The sequence below is a fragment of the Brienomyrus brachyistius genome, chromosome 20 (assembly GCF_023856365.1).
Source record: "Brienomyrus brachyistius isolate T26 chromosome 20, BBRACH_0.4, whole genome shotgun sequence".
In the NCBI taxonomy this organism is placed as follows: domain Eukaryota; kingdom Metazoa; phylum Chordata; class Actinopteri; order Osteoglossiformes; family Mormyridae; genus Brienomyrus; species Brienomyrus brachyistius.
The window spans coordinates 16768784-16794922 of NC_064552.1; the positions used below are offsets into that span (position 1 = coordinate 16768784).

General features: G+C 39.3%; 1 protein-coding gene and 1 long non-coding RNA gene across 8 annotated transcripts in view; one reads left to right on the forward strand and one right to left on the reverse strand.

Moving 5' to 3' along the window:
• The window catches only part of LOC125715406 (protein AF-17-like), a 73950-nt gene continuing 47811 nt past the window's right edge, over positions 1–26139 (forward strand). For 2 of the 7 annotated variants that reach the window (XM_048986841.1, XM_048986844.1), the window contains exons 1-5: positions 8068–8503; positions 20020–20099; positions 20989–21043; positions 22844–22953; positions 23168–23271. In XM_048986841.1, coding sequence (XP_048842798.1) covers positions 8395–8503; positions 20020–20099; positions 20989–21043; positions 22844–22953; positions 23168–23271 — 458 coding nt within the window. In that variant the 5' untranslated portion in view covers positions 8068–8394. The other 5 variants (XM_048986846.1, XM_048986842.1, XM_048986845.1 and 2 more) reach the window with 5 other exon arrangements.
• LOC125715457 (uncharacterized) lies at positions 17715–18188 on the reverse strand. The gene is made up of 3 exons (XR_007384070.1): positions 18127–18188; positions 18004–18085; positions 17715–17962 (listed from the first exon to the last, which is right to left on the reverse strand). It is a non-coding gene; the product is annotated as an uncharacterized LOC125715457 (long non-coding RNA).

Below are 26139 nucleotides of genomic sequence, written 5' to 3' on the forward strand. Positions count from 1 at the left end.
GGAGTGAAAGGATAAATGGAGGAAAAGGGACTCAAAAGTGAGTAGGCACACTGCCCTCAGAGGTTTGAGCTGTGCAGTATTCTTGTCAGTTAGTAATTTCAATGTCTCAGATCTTAAAAACTGACTGCATTATTAAATCAACGTTACAGTGTAATCCGTGGTTTCAGTTATCTGCAGTTATCGGCATGGTCCTAAAAAATAAGGTTTAAAAAGTATCGAATGGTTCATGTGTTTAAAATTGCATACCACATGAGTACAGCCTGTAAACCGGTGACAATCTACAATAGGTTAAGAAATCTCTAAACAAATTTTTCCTATTACCAGTTATGTACAGGTAGATTTTCATTGTAAAATATACAACAGTACCCTATGTTTTAGCATTGGTCTTTCATCATTTGAGTATAAAAAGCATTATTTTCATTGCTGTGGCATCCCTTGATACATGACATTTTTTATTACTATATTGACAGCTGTTTTCATTTTTATCTTACTTCTTTTAAGGGCTGTTTTATAAATGGGAACCAGGTGAACAGTGTTCTGGTCAGGATAAGACATGGTTGGCCATGGTTCAACATGCTTTCTAAACATTATCATAGCAGTTGTCTAAAAAAACAGTTATTCCTGGTGTCACATTTAACATACTGTTCAAAACCTGGAAATGTGATTCTTCGGTTGCAGTGTTTAAAGTTACGCATGATAAAAGTCATGGCATTTGGGTGTGCTGTTGTTACTTATGAACAGAACCTGCAAACTGTACAGCAGCCCTTGAGGTATTACTCCTGGGAGGCTCATATGTTACGGGTCCCACGTTGGGTGACCGATATAACAGGTATTAGGGTCCTGATAACACAGGGAATAAATGGTCATACAAAAAGTCGTAGCTTCGCCGTTTGGAATCCTTACTAGGAATGAACGTTTATTTAGCATATTTTCAACAAATGCAACTCTTATGTCTATCTTTGCATCGCTGTATACTTAGTATGTAATCTCACATGTATTAAAATACAATTTCTTCTTATTTCATCAGTTAACAAGTAAATAGTGATACACCCCAAATTAAAATATTCATCCAGTATCTTTTCACTTTTAGGCTTTTGTTTCACTAGTACCACGTTCACTCAAACTTAGGTTCACGCATTCATAACAATTCCCCGCTACTTTCGCTCATGACTTAAATACAAATTATATTAATACCGTGTTATGTTCTGGTGTACACGTTTTCTGGAGGCTTTCAATAAAGCAGCCGACGCAGACATATGTTGGAGCACACCTCCGTTGTTTTATTTATTGTATTATTTTATCCCTTTATCTGGCACATCATCAACAGAACCAAGGTCACAGTGCCATCTATTGGTAAAGCGTATAAACAACTCGGGGCTACACATAGCAGTTTGATTTACCAGCTAGCTCCCCCTTCTTTCGAAGAACTCTATTTCCAATTTCGGTGCAATAGCGCCGATAAACTGACACAATTGTTGCACTGTTGTGAGATACAAATAGAAAGACATCTACTTAGATACATTAAAGTGAAAAACACCGGTAAACATGTACGTGCGCACAGACACGGTGTTTCCCATACGACCTTTAGAAACCCGAAGAACATACAATATATATGGGGACAGAGAATGCTCACATCAACAGTTCCTTTCAAGGAATAAAATATGTTTTTCGACAGGGGCAAATAAAACACAAAGGACAATATACAACACAAATGTGGGGCTTCCCCCACTATTAGCATACACTCACCAGACTCACACTTGGTGGGAAAACTCCGTATTCCATTCAAACAAACTTCTTACACTGACACATCTTAGTTACAGTTATTTAATTACACATGACAAAACATGTGACGCTTTGCCATTTGCTGCCTTGATAACACAGGGAATAAATGGTCATACAAAGATACGTAACTCCAACATTCGGAATCCTCACTAGGAATGAGAGGAAACGGTTAACGGCGCACATTATAAATCATAGGCTTTCCACGATCCCACCGCTGCCCCCTACTGTCCAGGAGGTAAATACTAGTAATGTGCAAACGCAATCTTTTTAGTGACAATGGAGGAAGAAGTATGATGAGAATAAATAAAAAGGACCACACAGACTGCCGCACCAAAAATAAATAAAATAAATAAAAATAAATAAAAGACAAAACAAACAAAGAAAAACAGAATGAAAATAATAATAATATTATAAAATATAAAACTAAAACAACAACGAGCGACAACAAACAACAAGAATAACAACACTGATAACAATTGCAGCTGCAACCGTAATAACAACAATAACAATAACAACAGCAACATCAACCACAACATAATACAAATTTACAACTTATTATCATTGAAACAAGCCTTTGTGTATGCATCTACCTTTGTATGTGTATACTTTTGGTTATGTGTGTATGTGCATGTGTGTGGCGTAGAGATGAAAAAATTGATGGGTGGATGTGTACCTATATATGTAGGTATTTATGCGCGTATTTATCATAATTATAATTTAACTCGTTATAATTAGCACACAAGTATATACATGCTATGGGAGGCTATATATTTAAACCTGATTAACATGTACCACCAACAGTTTTTCATCATTGTATCTATTACTATAGGCTAAAAATAAATATACAGAATATTCACACGTTAATAATCACAAATTTTATTAGTCAATATTTTGCCTTACAAACCGGTCCTCACTCGTGGCAATACTTATTCTGGCAAATAGATGTCACTGCACTACATAGGCAGTGTATTGCCCATAGACCGACCGAAACGAAAGACCCAGTGAACCGGAAGATGCAATGAACGATGCGAACCAAATGAACTTGGTGTTCCAAAGGACCACTGAATGAACGAGTGAACGAAAAGACCCGATGAGCAAAAAAGACTCGATGGAAAAAGTACGCTGAACGGGTGGTGTTCAATTTCAGCGAATCGTTCTGATCTGCAATAACACGGTCAGTGGGGGCGCTGAGATCGAGTGGTGGTCGTTGTGATCAAACAGAGCGCGATGTCAATGTAGTCGCTGATCTCAAGTCAGTGGAACTGTACAGTTAATGGAAGGTGCTTGTTGAACTTAAACGTGTCGTCACGGCTGTGTTTCTCATGTTGTTTAGTGATAGACTGCTTCCCGAATTGCTGACATGGACTGACGATAACGTTAGCACTTAATAATAATAGATACTTTATTGATCTCCGTGGGGAAATTATTTTTACGCATCCTCCAACTTGCTCTCTGTGGGTGACAGCAAGCTGCTCGCGAAGGGCAGCTACCTCTTGCGGTTCTAGGACCCGCCGTTGTGTTGAAGCAGGGCTCGAACCGGCGACCTTCTGATCGCAGGCACGGAGGCTTAGCAGGCATTCATACAGTCATTCCAAACGTTTTGGCCAGCGAATCGTTTCAGTCAGTTCAGTTTAAAGACCCGTTCAAAAACACAAGTTCGTTCGTGATTCGCACATCACTAGTAAATACAGAAAGCGTATTTTCATTGCTTTCCCCCTTTGCTTTTCTCTGATAGCTTGATAGCTAGTTTCTATCAGAGTGAATGTGTGAAAATCTCTAGATGTAATCATGTCTCGGTGAAGAGCATGAATAGGACTCATAGTACTCCAAACACCCCCTTGAAATGAACCGCAGTTCATCCATCTTATTCTTCAGTAATCTTGCATTGCTCAGGATCAGTGATGGCAGGGGTGATTGATTCCCTCTTTGCTGTAGCCACTGTCGGGTGCCTCCTCTCCAGCTGCTTCTTCCTATTTGATGGTGTCATGGTGCTTTAATGTCCTTGGGCATGTGGTCAAGAAGCGGTGTTTGTAAAATTACTGTTAAGGTGTAGAGACAGAAGCACTTTCCCTTATATGTTTCTGTAGTCGCCTTGTTCTGTTTGGCCAGATCAATACGGTTCACACCACAGTAGCAACAGCAGAATAAGTCTCAAAACTCAAGCCATCCATTACTTTTGCATAATAATGTTCATACACTCACTCATATGCATCCGAACCATCACATTAAACACACGAGCGGACATATCAAGCAAACTGCAGTCAGTGTCCGTGTGCCACCTTAAATCCCCTCCTTTGATCTGTAGCAGGGGTGCCAAACTCCAGTCCTGGGGGGCCAGAGCCCTGCACATTTTTGGGTTTCCCCTCATTTAACACACCTGATTCAACTCCTTGTGCTAATTACCACACAGCTCTTGAGCTGAATCATTTGTGGTGGAACAGGGAAAGAACTAAGCTACACAGCCCCCCCCCCCCAGGACTGGAGTTGGGCACCCCTGGTCTATAGGAACACGTACTTCACACATTCCTTTCTCCTGTATACCTCCAGAAGTTCAGGATTACCATTTAATTTCTCCCTGTGCTTTTCAATCCTAGCTTTGTCTGCAGCCTTCCTGTGCTGGCTGTCTGTCAGTTGTGGCAACAGTGAGAAAAAAAGTCACCATATTCCTTAAAATGAAGGCGAGGTGGGTGTATGTCCTCTGATTGACTGTGTCAGAAACAATTCTGTCTTATTGTTATTAACCATCTAGTTATTCACATAGTTAAATATGAAGTGATTACATAATTAATAAATAGTTAATAATTGTAAGATTAAAAATTGTTAGAAGTAAAATATGAATTAAAATAACTGTTCATTTATGAATGTTATATTAAGATCTCATTACTGCAACAGCTTCTCATTACTTATTTGATCCTTTAAAGTACGTGGTAAGGAAGAACATGAGTAACGGTATTTAGACGCTTTTAGCTAAGTTAGCAAATAACATGAAATTCTACGTCTCCTACATATTGAAGTCCTTTATTGGCTTTACCATCACAAAAAATAAGGTAATGTTTGTAAAAGTAAATATCATCACTCCATTTATAAAAATTTCACAAAGTGATAGATGAGAAAAGAAGACTTTTGCTGCAACTTGCAGGAAGGCAGGGTTGGACATCTAACCTGGCTGAGGAGGGTGGAGCGCTTCCTCCTGCAGTGCCAGACATGAAGTTGCTCGGCGCGGCATGGTGGTGCAGTGGTTAGCACTGTTGCCTCACACCTCTCTGACCCGGGTTCGAGTCTCCGCCTGGGTCACATGTGTATGGAGTTTGCATGTTCTCCCCATGTCGTCGTGGGGTTTCCTCCGGGTACTCTGGTTTCCCCCCACGGTCCAAAGAGATGCTGAGGTTAATTAGAGTTACTAAATTGCCCTTAGGAGTGCATGTGTGAGTGACTGGTGTGTGAGTGTGCCCTGTGATGGGCTGGCCCCCCGTCCTGGGTTGTTCCCTTTCTCGTACCCATTGCTTCCAGGATAGGCTCCAGACCCCCCATGACCCAGTAGGATAAGCGGTTTGGAAAATGGATGGATGAAGTTGCTCTTTTAAAAGCACTTTTGTTTTAATTAATAGTGCACTAATAGAGGAAATTAGCAGCAGTACAGACAGGGAAAGCCAGCAATTTACACACTAATCATATTCAGAGTAACAGCTACGCAACAAAGAAACCACTCTAAAAATATTACATTCATCATTTTCAACACAATGGCCCATCACTTACCATTTACAACATGAATACACAATTACATACAGTAATTCAGTTATTTACATTGACTGTTTAGTGCAAGGCATGCTGATATGCAAATAATATAAATCTCTATTGCCTGGCCCCACAGCATCACAATATATTAATTCATGAAATATTTTTAGAGCTGTAGACTTTGACCTATACAGTGTGCAGATCTTTAAAGAATTTGATTCTTTTAGATTTGACAACTGGTTTGAAAGATTCACTTAAAAGCAGTTCAAAAGAATGTCCTTGCTAGCTGTAATTGGAGCTGAAGGCTGGGAAAGTTATTCTACCTGTGAATAGAAAACAAAACTTGCATTGTAGATTTTCGAATAAATATATTGGTTTAGATATTTGTTTAATTCTGCGTTTTGCATAAATTCTGGGGGGAAACATCATCACTGGAGAAAATTTAATCTGTCTGCTGATTCCACCCTGTATCTGTGAACTTCTTACTCACCTTTCCTAAGCTGCCAGTGCATCTGAACACCCTGCTGTTACCCGTGTCCCTTAAAGGGGAATATGGAGTCTGATCAAGTCAAATCAAGTCTTGCCAAGCAGGTCTTTAATGTCATTTTTAGCCATACACAGTTGAGTACAGCACACAGTTAAAAATGAAACAGCATTTCTATCAGACCAAAGTGCCACATAAATTAACACAAGACTAACACCTAACAGCCTAGTGACGTAGAGTGCAGTGTGCAGAAACTGTGCAAATATTTCAAAAGGACAGCAAGACCTGTGAGTCCAAACAGCACAGTAAACCCAGTACTGATAAGGTACAGTTGGGTTGTGTAATGAGGTAACAATAAAAAATAAAAAATTAAAGTAAAGATAGTAAATAGTAGATAAATAATAGTGTTGACAAGTAATTGTGTATGTTGTGTGTGGTATCAGATCAGTCCCTGAGAGTTCAGTAGCCTGACAGCATAAGGGCAGTAACTGTTTCTGAGTCTCTAACGGCATTGTAAGGAACTGTGATTTTGATACACATTTCACATAAGTAATGATATCTTAGCAACAACTCAAAAACCAAATTTTCTGGAAATGTTCATGACATTACGAGCTAGCTTTAGTAAAAAGTTGATAAATTTTGAAATATAGGTTTTTTTGGTTATTGAATTTTTTAATCAGTTATTACATAGTAATTCTTCATATGGGGATGGCATATTATTTGTTCAATCTATAGAGCTGGACAATAACTTTAAAACAGTATGAGGACCATTTCTGTGCAGCTTATATTAAGGTAAATATAGCCAGTCAAAGTCATACCCCCCCCCCAAAAAAAAAAATAATAATAATAATTTGTTCGCTGAAATCTTCCTCAGTATCTGTCCAAGACATGCCCAATTTCAGTTTCATGAGTTTCTCATGTGACCAAATCAGCTGCCGAGTTTCATTAAAATCCGTGACGATGAGGTCCGAAAGTGTGATGATTTGACATGGAATGACCCAAATGGAGCACCTCAAATGCCCAGCACCATTCCATTTATAACATAAGGGTGCCCTCTGACTGGGGGTAGATGTATTATATCCATAGGTTCAGATGACACCTTCTTCAATGACCAGTTATCCCAATTTGCATGGGGTCACAGTTTAAAACAGGACACAACATAAATTTAACACTTGAAGCAGTGAAGCCTTTAAAAGTAATGGCAGATTTACTAATTTCAAGGAAACCCATACCTTTGGGGTTTTAATATAACCCATCATTGCATAGATTTCTGTAAAGCTCTACTGTTGTTTACTTGTCTTTAAATCAGGATATATCTTAAACCTTATTTTCTAACCATTTTATCCATTCAGCTATAATGCTTGTCTAGTTCAGGTATGTAAAACTTTCTTGATCCCCATGCGAGAAACGTTTACCCAACAGCATTGCAAAAATAAACTCCCAGTACAATTACCCTAAATTCACAAATAAATAAACAAGCAAATAACAGGAAAGTTCAGAGTACAGCTACAGTTCTGCAGATATTAAATGTAATATATATATTTAAACTAAGTGACTAACTCACGGGTCTGGAGAACGTTGCTGTAGATGTTGAAACATGCTATTCTTGTTTGAGAAGCAGCAGTGTGAGCATAGTTTAGGAAAGGTCACAAAAGTAACTTAAAAGGCATCTTAAGCATTATTTTTATGCTGTATAGCTCAACCTGACCCAACAAGCACACGTAATACTAGTAATGGGCTTCCAATGTGCGGAAAAATGTCAACGTATCTTTTGTTTCTAGCCGTGTACGTCAGGTCATGCACCCGCAACATCTGCAGGCCACCAAGAGGTGGACGCCCCCCAAAAGCTAAATGTCATGCATACACGCCCCTAGGATAGGTTACGCCCAAATCCTACAGAAAGGAAATCTCTGTGCGGCCAGATCTTGTTCTGGTTTTGCCATGACCGAAGGAGCGTTTCAGTAGTAAAACATGGTTTATATCAGTGAGAGGTTATTAAAGGGTTAAGCCTGTCTGATGCATTTTGATATCCACTGTCTGTAATTACGAAGATAGGTAAAAAATAAATAATTAAAGAATAAAGTGACCGGCCCTGCCGATCGGTGGTAACACTGGGGAAGTAGTTAGACTGTTAGAGAGGGCTTATTGTTTGGCTTGACGGGCTCAGCGTGGAGGCTTGCGAGTCGGAGTCTGCGCACTATATGTCTGTTAGCGGGGACGCCAGGGCGACATCACGGAAAACTAGCCTCGCACATTTCCTCTGCTTTTCGGAGTGCCATGGGATCGGAATACTGCCGACATGCTGCCTCCTGTGCTCGCTTTTCGAGAGATTAGGCTTGCCGATTAGGTTTTTGCCCTGAGAGAGCCGTCTGGAAAGAGCGTATGGACGCACTATGCGGGAAATGGTTGGAGGCTGCTGCGTGTGCTCCGATGAACGAGGCTGGGCTGAGAATCCGCTTGTGTATTGTGATGGACATGGGTGCAGCGTCGCTGTGCATCAGGGTAACTCTATTATTATAGCGCTTTTAGCCGGCTACATGCTAAATCTGAGTAAGCGGGGACCATAGCTCGTAATCGGGTCTAATTGGTAATATTCGGCTCGTAGTTGCAGCCTGTTGTTTTTTGTATTTATATTAATACAGATACGCCTGGTCACTCTGCCAATACCCGTGTTGAAACAAGGCACAAAAACGTTGATTTTCATTTTCGCGTGCTGTTAACGCCGAATATTATTATAGCTAATGATGTAAGTGAGATCGCGCTTTTCCGGTGTCTGTTGTCAGCGTTAGAACATCATGGCGATTATTTTCGGCCATTAAGCTGGAAAGTCTAGACAAAACACGGGTTCAGCGCAGGATACGCGGCGTTTCCAAGACCTTTAGGGAGGACAGATTGTTTTGTTATTTGCCTGTGTCGAATGCGTTATACCAACCTGTCTGATATTTAAAACAAGGGCTGGATGAAATGAAAATGATCACTGCTGTGCTGCTTCCTACCAAGTAAAGTATGAGAGGTTGTTGATTTTGTGTGCTTGCATGCATCAGTTTATTAATGCACACAGAAACGAACAGAACTCTACATAGTTTACTTTACTAACAGTGTGATTTTCTAAAACGCCAACCGTAGTAAATATGTCTGACCGCGTATTCTCCTGTAGAAATAAGTACACATATATGTATACATATATATGTTTTGGTTTTTTATTTGCTTCCTTGTTTTGGCTTGTTCCCTTGTTTATTATTGATGAAGCTTGTATGATATTTAAAGCTGAGGAAGTCATGCTGTCCAGCTTTTGCTAAAAACCATTTTTGGTTATCAAGAAGCTTAGTTAGTGCCCTTCAGGCCTATGGCTACTGCTGAAAATCGTTCATTTCAACGTTTTCGAAATACTGTAACAGTTCAGATAATTGACATTGCGTGTATTTGGTTGTTCTGATAACAGTTCTTTCCTGTCACAATGTATGTCTTTTTACTTTTGGGATTTATTCAAGTTTTTCCTTCCGGACACCTCCATCCAGCCAAAACATTTGTTAATTAGATAATAGATGTGTCTTAGGCAAAGGGTGCTGATCGTTTGAATTCAGCAATCTCAGATTTTCAATAACCACATAAATTACTAAGATTAATTGTTTTTTTGTTAGAAGCATGTGAAAATACAAAACATATATACTTTTTTAGTAAAAGATTTTTCCCCACTTTGCTTCCTCAGCATCTAGTCAAAGAACTGTGTTAGTTACATTTTTAAATACTAATGCATTTAAATGGAGTAAAACATACAGGTTACTGGGTTGTTCAGCCAACCTTTTTCTCTTGTTCGTCAAAAGCCATGGCATATGATTTCATAAAGTATGTATCAGGAAAGAATGCAAATTCCAGATTTGTGGAACAGTACTGGTCATTTGGAAATGTTTTGTCTTTCTGCATTGAACCCAGTTAAGGCTCCAGCACTCCCTCCTCAAACGTGACCAGGATAAACACAAAATTGGCATATGAATGGATGGATGAATCTAATTACAAGGCACTCACTGAATGTTTTATCTCATGTGGATCGAGATGAATTTTTTGATGTTCTAAACTGTTTTCCATTATCTTATTAAATTTTGAATCCCTATTAGAAAATGGTATAGCACAACGTTTTAATGTGTCAACTTTTTTTAAATTGATAAAACACAAAATTTGTTAAGATCACTTTATAGATGGAAATGATGAAACAAGTTGTAAATTCCAGTGTCTGAAAGGCCATCAGAATATTGATAGGATTGAGTGAGCGTACAATTTGTTTTGTTATTAATTCGTAAAAATACTTTTTGACTTTTAGTTGCTAGACTAAAAATGCTTAAAACATGAATGTTGCTCATAAAGACAAAGACATTACCCGTTAAAAGGCTGATAATATTGATGATGTATTTAGAATTTAGTAATTTCATCCATCCTGCTTGCTACCTCTCTAGTAGAAGGTGTTGTTGAGCCTGGAACCTTTTCAGACTGCATGTAATAATAATAATTCGTGCGCAGATATGGAAATTTTTGCTGATTCTTTTTATATATTTTTGTTATACTGGGATACCATTAACTGGCTAACCTTAGAGCCACTTGCTGAGTGGGGCTGGATGTGCTGGTGCTGATTAATGGAATAAAGTTACATCGTTTTTTGTTCTGTGAAAAACGAAAGATCGATCTACTGGTAAGATTTAATAATGACTTAAAAACGTCGTAAACCGGATTAAACCTTCGCGCAGGCTAGTACTTTGAGACTAATTCTAATGAGTTGTGTTCTGTTTTGAAGCAACACAGGACACAATTTCTCAATTTTTTTTAATCACACCATTTAATTTCCCTTAGTACCTCCTTCCTCCACTTGGCTCATAAAAATTTTCTGGACAACTCCGCGAACCCTACTTCTATGTGGCAAATGAACCTACGAAATCCCTTGTCCCTCACTACGGAAAATAGCTGATCATCCAATGCAGATCTTTAATACTGTCTTCAGCTCTGGTGCCATTAACTTTTAATATTGATATAATGTAAATATCGACTGGCAATACTGGGCAAGATTGACACATTAGTTTGATACCAATATCATGATATTTTACACATTTCGGCTGATACCAATATGTTAACTGATATATTGTGCATGTCTACATGTAATTAGGCACTATGGGCAGTTTAAATATGCCCATTTACAGAGCAGCAGGTGTTTGGGATGTACTTCTAGGAACTTGCATGAACACAGGAATATACACATATATTCCATATATGTAGTGGCAGGGATCAGATTTTAACAATAACTCAAGAAGTGCACTTAAATGTCTCTACCATCTTTTTATTAGTTGTATTATTAAAATGTTTTATCTTAAATTACTTATCTGAAGTGTACTCCCCAAATGCTTGCTGCCATTTGATGAACCTTTTTCAAACTTTGCACAGGCATTGTATGGGCGACATACTAAAATTCATTAAATTTAGAGATAGGTCACCCCAAAACAGGTGCAGTGCCACATAGTAATAGGAAAAAAACAGGCAATTTTGACATTTGATACCTTAAAGATGATAGCTCAAAAACTATTAGATGGATCTTTTTCAAACTTTGCAGAGGCATTGTAGGGCAGGTGACCAGTTTAATTTTTGAGACAGATCACCCCAAAATTAAAACCGCAGTACTTAATGACAGCAAAGGGTAAGGTGAACACAGACAGGACATTTGACATTGTGAAACGTATTTGATGGATCTTATTACTGTTTCACAAAAAAATGGATGAAGATCTGCATCTGATTTCATTTTCATATGCATTGCCCCAAAGGTGAAGCAGCAGCAATGTTTGGCTGCAAAGGAAGGAAAGACACTTAGTCTTGTGAACACAGTAACTAAAATTATTTTACAGATCTCTTTTCAATCTTTGCAGGCACATTGTAGAGGTGACAAACTGGATGTGATCAAACTTTGAGAGCGATTGCACCAAAATTGAAGCAACGGCACTTAGTAAAAGCCAAGACAAGGGATAGATAGGAGGTTTACCTTTGTATATAGGGCCACCCTATTTGTTATAATTGCTCTATTTACTCTATTTAACCTTTGATGGATCTTATTACTGTTTTAAAACACAATCAAACATTACTTGGTTGAAAATCAACACCAGAACATTTGAAGTCTTTCTAGATAAATAGCTTTACTGTGCACTCTGACCCACTGTAATGTCGATACAGTAATGGAATTAAATCTTTCAGGCAATATCAGGATGCGAGTTATGTCCATGCTGTACTGAAAAATAAAATGCTGTGTCCCATTTTGAACCAATATAGGATGCGTACACGAAAGCGCAGTTTAGAAGAGTGTCAGCAGTGGTCCTGTAGTTCAGCACAGCGTTGCGTTAACAACACAGAGCTTGTAAGTTCAAATCTCAGGGACCAGACATAAATTGCAGTTGTTCCCTCTACTGTAGGTCTTTTGTGCGTAAAAGCATTAGCTAAATGTACATCATGTGCATGGGGGAAAAAAAATACTGTTACTCATAATGCAAAAAAGAAATGCATTGAATATAAATGTATAAGCAACATAAATTATATTTTCGGATATGGACATTAAAAATACACAAAGGAATGCAAGTAACCACCTATTTGGTGAGTAAGGATTGTAAAGATTATTATATAAGTAGAACTTGCAATTAATTAATACTTTCAGACCTAAGTATTATGTATTATAAATACATCAAGGACAGAGCATTCCAGAAAGAACACTTTTATTAATTTTCAAATTTCCAGTTAATGACGTTGACTTGGATATTAAAACATACACAAAGGAATACAGTTAACCACCTAATTTCTGATGAAATATTGTATAAACTGGCATATAAGTGGGATTTGCAATAAATTAATGTGTAGTTTCAGAGTTACTTGTGAGAACCAGAACTCCAAAAAATCAGGTAAAGACACATAATAAGTCTTTCACATTTCCAGGGATATAACTTTTGTAGGTGGGTTGGCGCCCCATCCTGGGTTGTTCCCTGCCTTGTGCCCCTAGCCTCTGGGATAGGCTTCAAACTCCACGCAACCCTGAGTAAGACAAGTGGTTACAGGAAATGGATGGATGGTTGAGAAAACTTATGTATAACTTGTTTTTTGTGCTTGTAGCTGAAAAAAATTGCACGGTATCTGAGTGAGGACATTCAAGAGTGAACAAATGGAATAAGCAAAAAGATTCAAGAAACTCTGAGTGAACTTCTCAAGAAATGTTTTAATGTTTGTGCTGTAGTAGATTGTGTGCCTGCTGAAGTTTGGTTCTTGCTATCTCAGTGTATATGATGTTGAATATATAGTTGTACTCATATTCTGAATTATGATGAGTTCTGATTTTCTTGATAGGTTAACTGTAATTAATCTTACCGATCATCTGTCAGTTTATGAGCGACAAATCATAAAAATCCAGAAATGGTTAAACAGAAGTGGAACACTAAGCCAATGGGAGAGAATTTTTAAGTGCTACTATCAGCAAGTCTTTAGGGAAACAGATTTAAGGAACGATTGAATTTTGCAGCTCTTCAGTTGGGTATGAATGCAAATGAAAATTCACCTGTGTTTCATTTATAAATACCGGGATTCTCTGAATTTGTGTGAATTGCTGTACGATTATGGGACATTGCTATTTGCAGAGTCAGTTACTGCTGTGTACTTTGTTAAACTTATTTTTTTTCCCAGACTGGAGATTTGTTTGATCTTACTATGTTGTATGTTAATAGTGAGAAAACAGACAAAAGGTACATCTTATAACCATTTAATCTGGTCAGCACTGCAGTGACCAAAGGTTGTGTGCCTGTAATGCATGTTAAGCCGCAATCAATTGGTATGTCTAATAATGTGTGTATATTGGGATTGGCATGGTGTGGCCATTTGTTTGGCTGCTTGGATATTTAAATGTACCATATATGTGTATATGAGGGTGGAAGCTCACATTATCCTGGGCAGCCATCGATGTCATTGTTAACCAGTTAAAAATTGGCACAGGCTGATTTGAAAGCAAGATCATTATTGTGATTTATGCCTTTCTGGAGCTGTGATACATATGAACTGTGATCTTCGTCAATGTGAGCTTATTCACAAGTTGGTTCTTTTGAATTCACTGCAACAGTCTAGGTGCAGTAACTAGTAATTGGCCAAGAGTGACTAGAAATGGCTATTGACAAATTAATCGAAAACTTTGCAGGAACTTACTAATCATTCTAATTGGGCATATATAACATTTAACCTGCTGGTTAAGAAGAGGAAATTAGACCAGCATTCCTCTAATCTGTACTATACTGTAGTGTAAAAGCCAGTGCAGATGTTTGCTTCCAATTAGAAGAAGAAAAAAACTCTTATAATTGAAAATGTCATGAACATAAACAATTAAAGTTTCATTCAAATTCTTGAACAATTACCTTATTTAACTGATACAGTAGTGAATAGTGAGTAGTAACTAATAGTGAATGCCCTTTTGCAGTAAGTTTTATGAAAGATGGGTCCATGATTAGCGCTTGAAATTGAACATGTCCAGTACTGAGGTTTTAATTTGTGTCTGGCTGTGTGCGTGTGCTGTTCTCATGCGCATCGCGTTTGTGTTGGAGACGGTTCAGACAAATTGGACCACATAATTATCGGGCTGTCCATGTACTGTGATATATATCATACTATCATTTTTGGCTAATCTAATACAATCTGCAGAGATTGTGAACAGAAGAAAACAGATAGTTTCAAAATCAAAAAGGTACTTGAAAGAAATAGACCCACATTTTTATTTATGAATGAATGGGGTCTGTGAGTGATCTGTTATCTTTCAGTTTAGCAGAATGCTAGGGTCATATTGGCTCAGCATAAGTATGAGCCTGAGCGATAGGCTATATGAGACAAGCATCACTGTGCTGTGTATGGAGTCCAAGTCCTGTTGGTAGGTTTAAGAGAAACATCAAAGGCATCATTTGGTTGGTTTTAAAGTGTCGCAAAGCAGTGTTTGACGTTTTCATGGTACTTGTTGCTGTCTTAAGTGCATAATGGCTTTAATACGACAAAAGTTATTTTTATCTAGTTAAATCAAGAGTTTATACTTTGTGAAGCTGCTGTTGGTTAGTTAACATCTGTAAGTTTTGCGATTGGATATGGGAAACCTGAGTTAGGTGATATAGATGTTTTATCATATTCAAATATCATCAGACAACAGTGTAGTATGCTAATAATTTTGATCCTGGGTAAAGTGTATTCTCTTTGTTTCCTTGGTTAAAATTCATGATAATATGACCCACTATCAAATAAGTAGTAATTGAAGACAGATGAATGATTTGTCTAGGGTTTATGTTTTGGTTATTATGAATACCCCCCATTAACACATCCCCCCTCCAGTCAGCACGTTTTAACCCAGGCTGCTTATTGGATAGTCTTGTGTATGTGTCTGCATGGGGGGGACAACAAGCGTAGTGTGTGTGTATGTGTGTGTGTGTGTAGGTGTATATTAGCATTAAAAATGTGAGTTCAGCAATCAGGTAAGATAATGTCATGCCCGGCTCGTCGGCTCCTCGTGTGTGCCACGCCCCCTGATTACCCACGTGTGCTTCCCTGATCGTCTCCAGCTTTGTCCACTTACTTTGATTAGTCCCGTCCTATTTAAGTCCTGGTCTTACCTGTTTCCCTTGTCTGTCATTGATGTTAGTTGGCGTCCGATGTTTCCTTCTCCCCGTATTTTCATTAAATCCCCGTTTTCCCCGTACCTTGCCTGCTTCCTGCCCATCTGCCTGCCCGTGCGCATTACCCGCGTTCACCCGATCGTGACAGATAAAGTCACTTGGCACTTGTTCAGCAATATTGCTTGTAGTTTTGTGGGAAAGAAATTTATGTACTCTAAGTGAAAGAACCAAGAGTTTAAAATACTTTTTTTTATTTCTAAATATAGTTCTTGTTCATTGCAGCTAATCCTTTGTATATATTGTGAATAAGACATTTTATTTTTACATCTGCCCCATATGTTATGCAATTGCAAAATTCTAAAGCATAATTTTGTATTGTGTCAAGAGTAGCTCAGCAGAAATAGCTTTGCGCTAACTATGCAGAGCTCACGGGTTCAGATGACACAAAGTACATGTAAGTTGTACCTGTTCACCCTACTGTAAGCCTTCTTCAATAAAAGCATCAGTTAAATACAAATGAATGACATGTACGGTGTGAGCACAAAATAATAAACTATCTGTGGGTCCTTCTGACCTCCATGTATTCCAGTGGTATTGAAACATTTTTTTTTGACAGGGCCCCCCTATTGCTGATATATTTGATCTGAGACCACCACCCTCTACACACCCACCCAAAAACGGTTTTATAAATATTACCATCAAACTTGGAATATTGTACTATATTGTAAATTGTAAATGGCAGGGGCCTTTACTTACCTACGCCTAAACGTTACTGCATAACGGTTTTAAAACAAAATATATAAATGAATCAATGCCACAATTGTGTTTCAACCCTTTAAAACATACCAGGTACATTTGTTGGAAATATTTTCTGACTGTATAACGATATATTACTGTATTGCAAGGCTTTTGAAATTTGAAGAGGTTAATGGTACCAGTAACTGCTTTCTAAGTATATAAGTTAACCTTCAACTCATCAAGATGTAAATCTTACATATTATCACTTTGACTTGTGTGTAGTATGATCAATCGCATACTGGACTTTATCATAAACACTCCCAGATGTCTCATACGCATGAAAAACATAAAAACAAAGCATTTCATGAGTTCTTCCAAATATAAACATTAATAGACTTTCCTTTTTTACAATAGTCAAATATCGAATAATGGTAACATTTAGCTTCAAGCAAAATCTGAACTAAAAAACTAGGATATTACCTAAAATTAAACATCGCGGCTTACCTTGATAAATGAAATGGCCTTTATTCGTTTATGTCCAGCCCCCAGACTTGTCTTTTAAACGAATCCTGGTTGTTACTTGATGAAATATGGTACTTGGAACTGTTAGATATGGCCATTTCAGCTGCTGAAAGTCTTTAATGTTTAGTGGTCACGCTTGCTGGTATCCAGAGGACTTTAGAAGAAGTTTAAATGTTTTCAGTAAACTTGGATAAATGTATTTAGTGTCAAGACTTGTGGCGTACATTTGCTAAATCTCACAAAACAAGAATTCTTGCAAACCTGATAGATGTAATGAATGGAATGAAGCTCACCAGACTGATCTAAGAAATGTGGCTGATGTTTATGATTCATAGTACACAACACAGAAGTATGACATATCAATGCAACTTCAAGAAAAATCGAATTAGTGGTTATGTACAAGGGGTATGTTCAATGGAATTCTGACAAAACTTTTGTATTCAACTCATTTACACGTATGCAAAATAAAAATCACTGGATCATGACACAAAGGAGAATATCAACAAAACATCAGTACAAAGTGTGAATAACCAGGTATTGTTGCCAGTGGCAGTAATTGTTTTAAATTGTCCTGTGAGGTCTGTAATTCCTTGTGGTTGATTTCATTGTTGTTCCTTTAATTTCTTAATTTTAACCCAAAATTACCTCTCCTGTTTTAATTTTAACTTTAGTATTATCTTTCATATCTTTGGAAATGGTCATGTGCTATGATTTGGATGAGTGATCAGAAAGATGTGCTTAAAAAATGACAGATTTTATTGACTGGAAAATAATTGTGGTATTGGAAAGTATCCTGTCCAGGGTGTACCTCGCCACGTGCTATAGGCTTGCTTCTTGTTCAGGGTGTACCTCGCCACGTGCTATAGGCTTGCTTCTTGTTCAGGGTGTACCTCGCCACGTGCTATAGGCTTGCTTCTTGTTCAGGGTGTACCTCGCCACGTGCTATAGGCTTGCTTCTTGTTCAGGGTGTACCTCGCCACGTGCTATAGGCTTGCTTCTTGTTCAGGGTGTACCTCGCCACGTGCTATAGGCTTGCTTCTTGTTCAGGGTGTACCTCGCCGCGTGCTATAGGCTTGCTTCTTGTTCAGGGTGTACCTCGCCACGTGCTATAGGCTTGCTTCTTGTTCAGGGTGTACCTCGCCACGTGCTATAGGCTTGCTTCCTGTTCAGGGTGTACCTTGCCACGTGCTATAGCCTTGCTTCCTGTTCAGGGTGTACCTCGCCACGTGCTATAGGCTTGCTTCCTGTTCAGGGTGTACCTCGCCACATGCTATAAGCTTGCTTCCTGTTCAGGGTGTACCTCGCCACGTGCTGTAGGCTTGCTTCCTGTTCAGGGTGTACCTTGGAATTGTGCAAATTGGAAAGTTGAATGAAGAACATGAAAATATAAGTCAAATAAAACAAGTTTCCATTATAATATGGAAAGAGAATATAACAGTGCATGTCTGATCCTATTAACTGGCAGTGTGGTGATGGCATAGTCAAACTCTAGGCTGTCCTTTAACTTTAAATGCATTAGTTAACTGTTTGATCCTATGAAACAAATCAGTATTTAATGTCCCTTGTAGAAGAAATGCCTCAAATTTTCTCTGCTGTTATAGAAGGTTACTTTGATGAATCAAAGATATGGCATTTTCTTGCCAGTAATGGCACTCAAATGGTGAACATACTGTAAATTTGTTGGCAAAGAATTTTGAGTGTTTTTAGTAAATATTAAGAGAGTAACGTAAATGTAGAAAATCTCGCTGTGTGTAAAAACTTTGACTGGTAGTTGGTGTGTGTATACATATCATGCACATACATATGATAATCAGTTGATCATGTGATCAGGTGATTAGTTAGGGCAAAACACAGGGTTTAAAGAAAAGTGAAATGTTTACTCATTTCACTACCATGCTTGTTTTTATGTTTATTGCAGTACATCTGCCCTCTGCATGCTCTACTGGAATATCACTGCTGTACCATGACTGCCTGCATCCACAGGCAGATGTACCATGTATGCACCATACACGCAACTGTGCAAATTGTAATGCAGCAAAAATGCAAGCAGTTGATGACAAAATTTGTTGTCAACTATTTTTAGTACTGCTCATCTTTGGTGTTATTGATCAGTTGCTAAAGTCTAATATAATTAGTTCATTGCTCAGGGAGAAGTCATGTAAACATTTATTTCTTTTTACAGAGTGGAGTTTAAAAATCAATTTTATAAAATACTTATTAAAATGTGTTTTAATCGCAAGGCACTAAAGTGACTTCAATGAAGGTATAAAAAACTTTTCTGCTATACTTTAATTTCTTTGAAAGCTTGTTAGATATTGTGCAGCATATTGGCTGAATAGGTAGCACTGTTGCCCAGGTCCACTCTGTGTGTGTGGGGTTTGTGTTTCCTCCCTATTCAGGTTTCTTCTGGATAATCCGATTGCCTCTAATAGTCGAAAGACATGCAATTAGGCTGACTAGAGTCTTTAAATTACCCCTCCAGTGTATTGCTGTGTGTGTGTGCCTGCATGTATTCTGTGATGGACTGGCATCCCGTCCAGGGTGTTTTCCAGCTTATTGCCCTGTAGTACCTAGGATTGGCTCTGGACCCCCTACGAACAACTAGGATGGTAGGAAGCTGGAGGAAGATGGATAATTAAAGTATTAGTAATTGACTGTTTCAGCTGACCCCAGGTGGAAATATCATTAAATCCTGTATAACTATCCAAAACTGCAGTGCAGTGAGCAAGGAGACTATCTGAATAAACAAGGGGCTTGAGGCCGGAATGTTGGTTGTCCAGCACAGGGTACATACTTCATGTAGTAAGAAAAGTCAATCAAATAACCAAATGTGGGCGGAATGCCACACAAACTCCACACACACAGACCCAGGCGTAAGAAGGGAAGTGTCAGCACTGGGAGTGCCAGGGTACACTGCAGGCTACACTGCAGGCTACACTGCAGCCCACTGTGCCATATGAAATGCTGGAGCGGAAAGCTTTCAGAAGCCTCTCTGTGATAGTGCTCTCTATCTTTGTTTACCAACTTCGTAACTATTAGTATTTCTTTGACTCTGTGATATTTTGCATCAGTACTGCTCTGTCTAATATGTGCTCATTCTTCATATTTCAGCATGCTATGGGATCGTCCAGGTCCCCACTGGACCCTGGTTTTGCCGAAAGTGTGAATCGCAAGAGAGAGCGGCTAGAGTGGCAAGTATTCCCTTACAAATGTTTTGAAATGCCTTCACCACATAATGTTAGATTGCAATATAATTATGAATTTTGCTATATTATTATCGTTATTATTAGTGGCAGTAGTAGTAGCAGCATTTAAATATTTGGGCACATATGTTCTCATGATATTTTTTCAGATAGGAATACTACACACTTACAGAACAAAGTAATGGAGCCCAAATCCACACAGAAACAAAAAAAAAGTGATTGCATTAATGACAGCTGAGCGGATAATATGAAATCGCTCCATCTTTGATGCAGTTATCCTAGACAGGGCTACAGATAGGCCTAGACAGCATGGAGCACAATGCAGGGCTAGCCCCTGGATGGGCTTCCTGTCCATTACATATACACACATTAGGGGCAATGGGGACACAGCAGTTAGCCAAATTGCATGTCTTTGGATTGTAGGTAAAACCCACACAACACAGGGAGAACCAACATGTACACTCCACACACATAGGGCAGAGGAGGGATTCAAACCCCTATTCATGAGCCACTAACCAGGCCTCGATGAAGTGCTTCTCTTTACAAAGTTCTGCATGAAAGAGTAAATAGCAACTGCCAGAGGTGTATTTTTTTATGAAACAGGAAGCAGCTTTGGTTTAGATTGAAAAGGATGTGGTTGTGGAAGGAACATAATTTTCTGTTTACCCTTTAAGGTCGACCAAAAACAGAGCCATGAATATTATGTTTCATGAGGAGCACCTTGGCAAGTGTGTTGTAACTGGCCAGCACAGGTGTGACACACACCAGGTGTAGAACATGCAGTGGGAGGTGAAATAAAGGGCAGTGAAAGCAAACAGCACTGGAACTATCAGAGGCCATCCTGTCCTATATAAAACGTACATTGTATCTTTTGCAGAGGTGTGAACTCTGTCCTCACAAGGATGGGGCCCTTAAGAGGACAGACAATGGAGGTAAAATAGCCAAGCTAAAGCAGCCTTAAACTGCAACTGTTTTGCCACAATTTGCTATGATGTCCTAAAACTTATTTGATCTGTTATGTGTAAAATTCATCAGGGATTAAACTGATCATTGATGGAATTTGCATTCTACCTAAAAAACGTATAGGTAACACTTTACTTGACACGACACAAATACTTAGTAATGATTCAGTTACTACTGAAGTACAAATCATGAACAAATAAAATCGCTACTTGAGATAAAAGACACTTCACAATTTATTAATGATGAATTAACATGAGGTGGTGCAGTGGATGGCACTGTTGCCTCACACCTCTGGGACCCGGGTTCAAGTCTCCGCCTGGGTCACACGTGTGTGGAGTTTGCATGTTCTCCCCGTCGTGGGGTTTCCTCCGGGTACTCCGGTTTCCCCCCACAGTCCAAAAACATGCTGAGGCTAATTGGAGTTACTAAATTGCCCGTAGGTGTGCATGTGTGAGTGAATGGTGTGTGAGTGTGCCCTGCGATGGGCTGGCCCCCCATCCTGGGTTGTTCCCTGCCTCGTGCCCATTGCTTCCGGGATAGACCCCCCGCAACCCAGTAGGATAAGCGGTTTGGAAAATGGATGAATGGATGGAATTAATATGAGATCAGTATGCAACTAAGACTGTATTATTTGTGCCCCATCAGTTAAAGTGTTACCTAGTCATACAGTATTACTATAATGGTACTTGAAGTATAAAATTCATAAATGTTAAACAAATATAATCACTTGAATGTGTATTTTTGAGGATAACCTGAATACCATGTGAATTTATATAATTTACATAACTCATTGCATGCAGAGGTAATCTCTGAAGGATAATTAAATCTATGCCACAAAATTTTACTTCTATGATAGTCATGTTTTCTATAGTTATTAATCAGTCTCTTGCAATATTTTTTGATGTTTGTTTGCCAGTCCAAGCTCAACATTTGTAGACTGCCTGGAATAACAAACCAGGTCTTGCAATTTTTGTATTTGGCCAAAATCTGTTTCTGATCCTTAGCACAAACAACATAATTTCTGGTTACTCTGGTGGTGATTATCGAAACCAGACTGACAAATGTGCCAATAAATCATCCAGGCCTAAAGGCAGAAAGGCTGCAGACTGTTACACTGCAGCCACAGTTAACACCTACAGGCTAAAATCATGTTATTTTGTCATAATTTTTTTTGTTACCTTATTGTTTGGTTATGACCAAAACATTAAGTCTCCAGTTTCAGATCTTGCACTGTGCACATTTTCCAAAAATCTACAGGACCCCCCAGAATATCTTCTATTGAACAATTCCAAAACATTTTACAATAGATATTTAGAATTTGCTAGACTAATGACAGTTTGCAACAGTCTTCCTGAGGTTCTATGAAGTCTTTTGATAGGGTTGAATGATACACTGTGCTAACACCTGTATGGACAATTTTTTTTTGAAAGTGACTTTTGATATTTCGTCGCATATACACTTACGACATTTACATAATGTTATTTTATTTAAAAATAACTTGATAGTAATAAAAAGTTCTACATGTAAGGAGTTTGCGATATGTGATTTCCAAATGAAAAACTTTTTTTTTTTCTGTTTTCATGCTTTACCCTGATTTGTTAAATTAAAGCACTTTATGTTTCATGTGTTACTGCAACCACACAGTTAATTCCCCTTTTCCTTGTTTATGGTAATGTAATGTTACCTCTTCCTGGTACATTATAACTCTGCTCTTGTGTTTACATGTGTGTTCTTCTGTTGGAGAGTAACTGGTGTCCCCCTGTCTCCAGGCTGGGCCCATGTGGTTTGTGCTCTTTACATCCCAGAAGTACAGTTTGCTAATGTCTTGACCATGGAGCCCATCGTCCTGCAGTATGTCCCTCATGAGCGATACAACAAGGTACCTTCCAGCTGCCCCATTTGATTTTCTCCATCTTTCTTTGCACTCCTTTTATTCTAGACTCTAATTTTTGGAAAGTCTCTTCCCATAATGTCCACGTTTTGTAGCATAATCATAAAAGACAGCTACGTCATCCAGAGAAGAATTAATGTCTGTCGACAGTGTGTTACTGCAAGCTATTTAAATCTCTCGTGTGTTTGTGGCTGCACTTCAGACGTGCTACATCTGCGACGACCACGGGCGGGAGAGCAAGGCAGCCAGCGGCGCCTGCATGACCTGCAACCGTCAGGGCTGCCGGCAGGCCTTCCACGTCACCTGGTGTGTGCTCTGATCCGAAATCAACACGCAATCTGTCATACTGTACTATGGAAACATGTTAACCATTATTAAACATTTTATGCCAGTCAATATTTAACTATAAACATTGGCATTTAAAATATTTTTACATTCAGTCAATTCAGTTCCACTTATTTTTAAGTTTCCCTTTTTGAATGTGCAAAAGATGCAGTATGTTGGCTTCTCTGTAGGTTGACTGATGTCTTTGATAATCATCTGTCTGGGGATAAAAGTCACTGCATCAAAGTGTCTTTTCAGAATTGCTAGTTTAGCAGGTTTACATACAGGCCGAACTTGTTTCCAGAGAGTGATCCGTGGCATTTAGATGTGTTTATGTCTGTTGGAGCTCCCAGTTTGGAGTCTGGAGAAAGCTATTGAGGGACAGGACTGATTACCCTGCATAAGTAAGGCAGACAAAGGGTATGCAAGACTGGGGCAACCGTGAGCAATACATGACTCACTTGGTGAGTGGGTGTGAGCAGCAAATTTGCAACTTTGTGGTGCCCCCCCCCCCCCCCCACCCCACCAAAAAAACGAACAAGAACTCAATACTGGCCAGTGAAATATTCTTTATTTCCAAAGTAAACTATAAAATAACTAATAACTAAAAATAACAAATGCATAAATAAATAATAAAGTATTTTAAACTTCTTCAGTCAATAACCAAGTGCAAATAATAAAGACAGATTTATAGAATTCACTCAACAGAGGGCAGTGCTCTCTGCAAAGGGAGCATGCTATTCTATAAAACTACATACAACAGATCTTTACAAGCTCCAGTTAGAGACTCTACATAGGCACACGTCTGCATTTCCTGGCTGCAAAATCACCAACACTAGCCAGCTTCTATTATCTTCTCTCCATTTGGAAGAGTTTTGAAGTGAAGGCTGGTATGAAATGCTCTTCCATCGGGTCACAAAATTAAATCAGGCCTGACTTTGAAAGGAGCTTTCTGGCCAATTTCCACACGATCAACATCTAAAATGTGTGCTGGCTATAGCGCAGGATCAGATTTCTCTAGTGTCACTTACTGATAGTCTCTCAGTTATGGGACTTGCTATGCCTTCAAAAGTGGCGATTTTGTGCTGAGTAGTATCCGTACCTGAACTGCTGGTCGGTGGTTGTTTGTCTTGGTACAGCTCCAGAGTCTACAGAGCTGCTGGTCGATAGTCTATTTCTTAAACGTGACCCACAAGCTTGCTACAATATGTCGATTTTCGTTTAAATCATTTTCTGATCTTTTTGTATCTTTTTGTTTGCTAGTGTTTATTTTAAGTTCAGGATCTGGTACATCGTACAGAGTGAGTCTTGCTCATTGTTGTCAATGCTCCAGTTTTTTAGGGACATAATGACCCATAACAGGGGGTCTGGCACCCCATACACTCAGTGCAACCCCCGTGGGACTCCCTGAGGGACACAGTCATAACCTTTTCCAAGTCCACAAAAGATGTAGACTGGTTTTGGCAAACTCCCATAAACTCTCAAATGTCTTTGTAAGGGTAAAGAGCTGGTCTAGTGCTCCTCAACCAGGATGGAAACTACATAGTTTCTCCTGGATCCAAGGTGCGACAAACGGACGGTTCCTTTTCTCCCTGGTATAGGCTTCCCCAGGTAGGCTGAAGAATGTGATCCTTCAGAAGTTGGAACATACCCTATAGTCCCCATTCTTAAAGATTGGGATCACCATCCCCATCTGCCAGTCCATGGGCACTGTCCCCGACCTCCACGCAGAGATGTGTCACCCAAGACAGCTCAACAACATCCAGAGCATTCAGGAACTCATGGCAAATCTATTGTACCCTTAGAGTCTTACCACAAAGGAGTTTGTCAAATATCTTGGTCCGGTCCTTGTAATGGGAAAACCCTTCTCTGTCAGCAGGCTTCAGAAGGTCTACAAAGTGCTTCTTACACCATCCGACTGTATCCAATTTTGAGGCCAGCAGCATTTCATACCAGCAGGAAATTGCTTCGCCCTTTGTAGTCATTGGACGACTTGCCAGATTCACCTTGAAGCTGACCACACTCAAGTTTTTGCTTCCACAACTGTCATGCCCCCTTGACCTCCTGGTACCTATCAGCTTTCTCTGGGGTCCCACAAGCTAACCAAGCTTGGTAGGCTTCCTTCTTTAGCATGATGGCTCCTTTTACTGCTACTGTCCACTACCAGGCTTGGGGGTTGCCACTGAAACAGGCACTAATGTCTTTATAGCTGCAGCTCTGCACAGCCACAGTGGAGCCGGAACAATGGAGGCACAGAACATAGCCCACTTGGGCTCAATGTCTCCCGCCTCTGTCAGAATGTAAGATAAGTTCTGCCAGACGTGCAAGTTAAACATTTCTCAGACACGGGTCTCCGACAGACACTCCTAGCACACCCTCACTATACATTTGGTTCCACCAGGTCTGTCTGGAATTTTCCTCTACATCTACCAGATGGTGATCAGCTGAGAGCTCAGCTCCTCTCATCAATGAGTGATTTGCAGACAGATCTGATGATATAACTACAAAATAGATCGTTGATCTACACCCTAGGGTATCTTTGAACTAGATGCAATTATGAACACCCTTATGCTTGAACTTGGTGTTCATTATGGGACTAGTACTGTGACTAGTACAAAAGCCTGGTAACAAAGCACTGCTTGCATTCAGATCTGCCAAGTCATTTATCCCAATCACACCCTTCCAGGTTTCACTGTCATTACTCATGTAAGATTTAATGTCCTTCAGTAGAACAGTGGAGTTCCCAGAGAGGGTGCCTTCCAGCCGCTAAGGTCCCTGCTTCAGCTACCGCCAGGTCCACATAGCACCAGACCTCCACCTTGTGGTGGGCTCACAAGGTGGAGGGGGGGC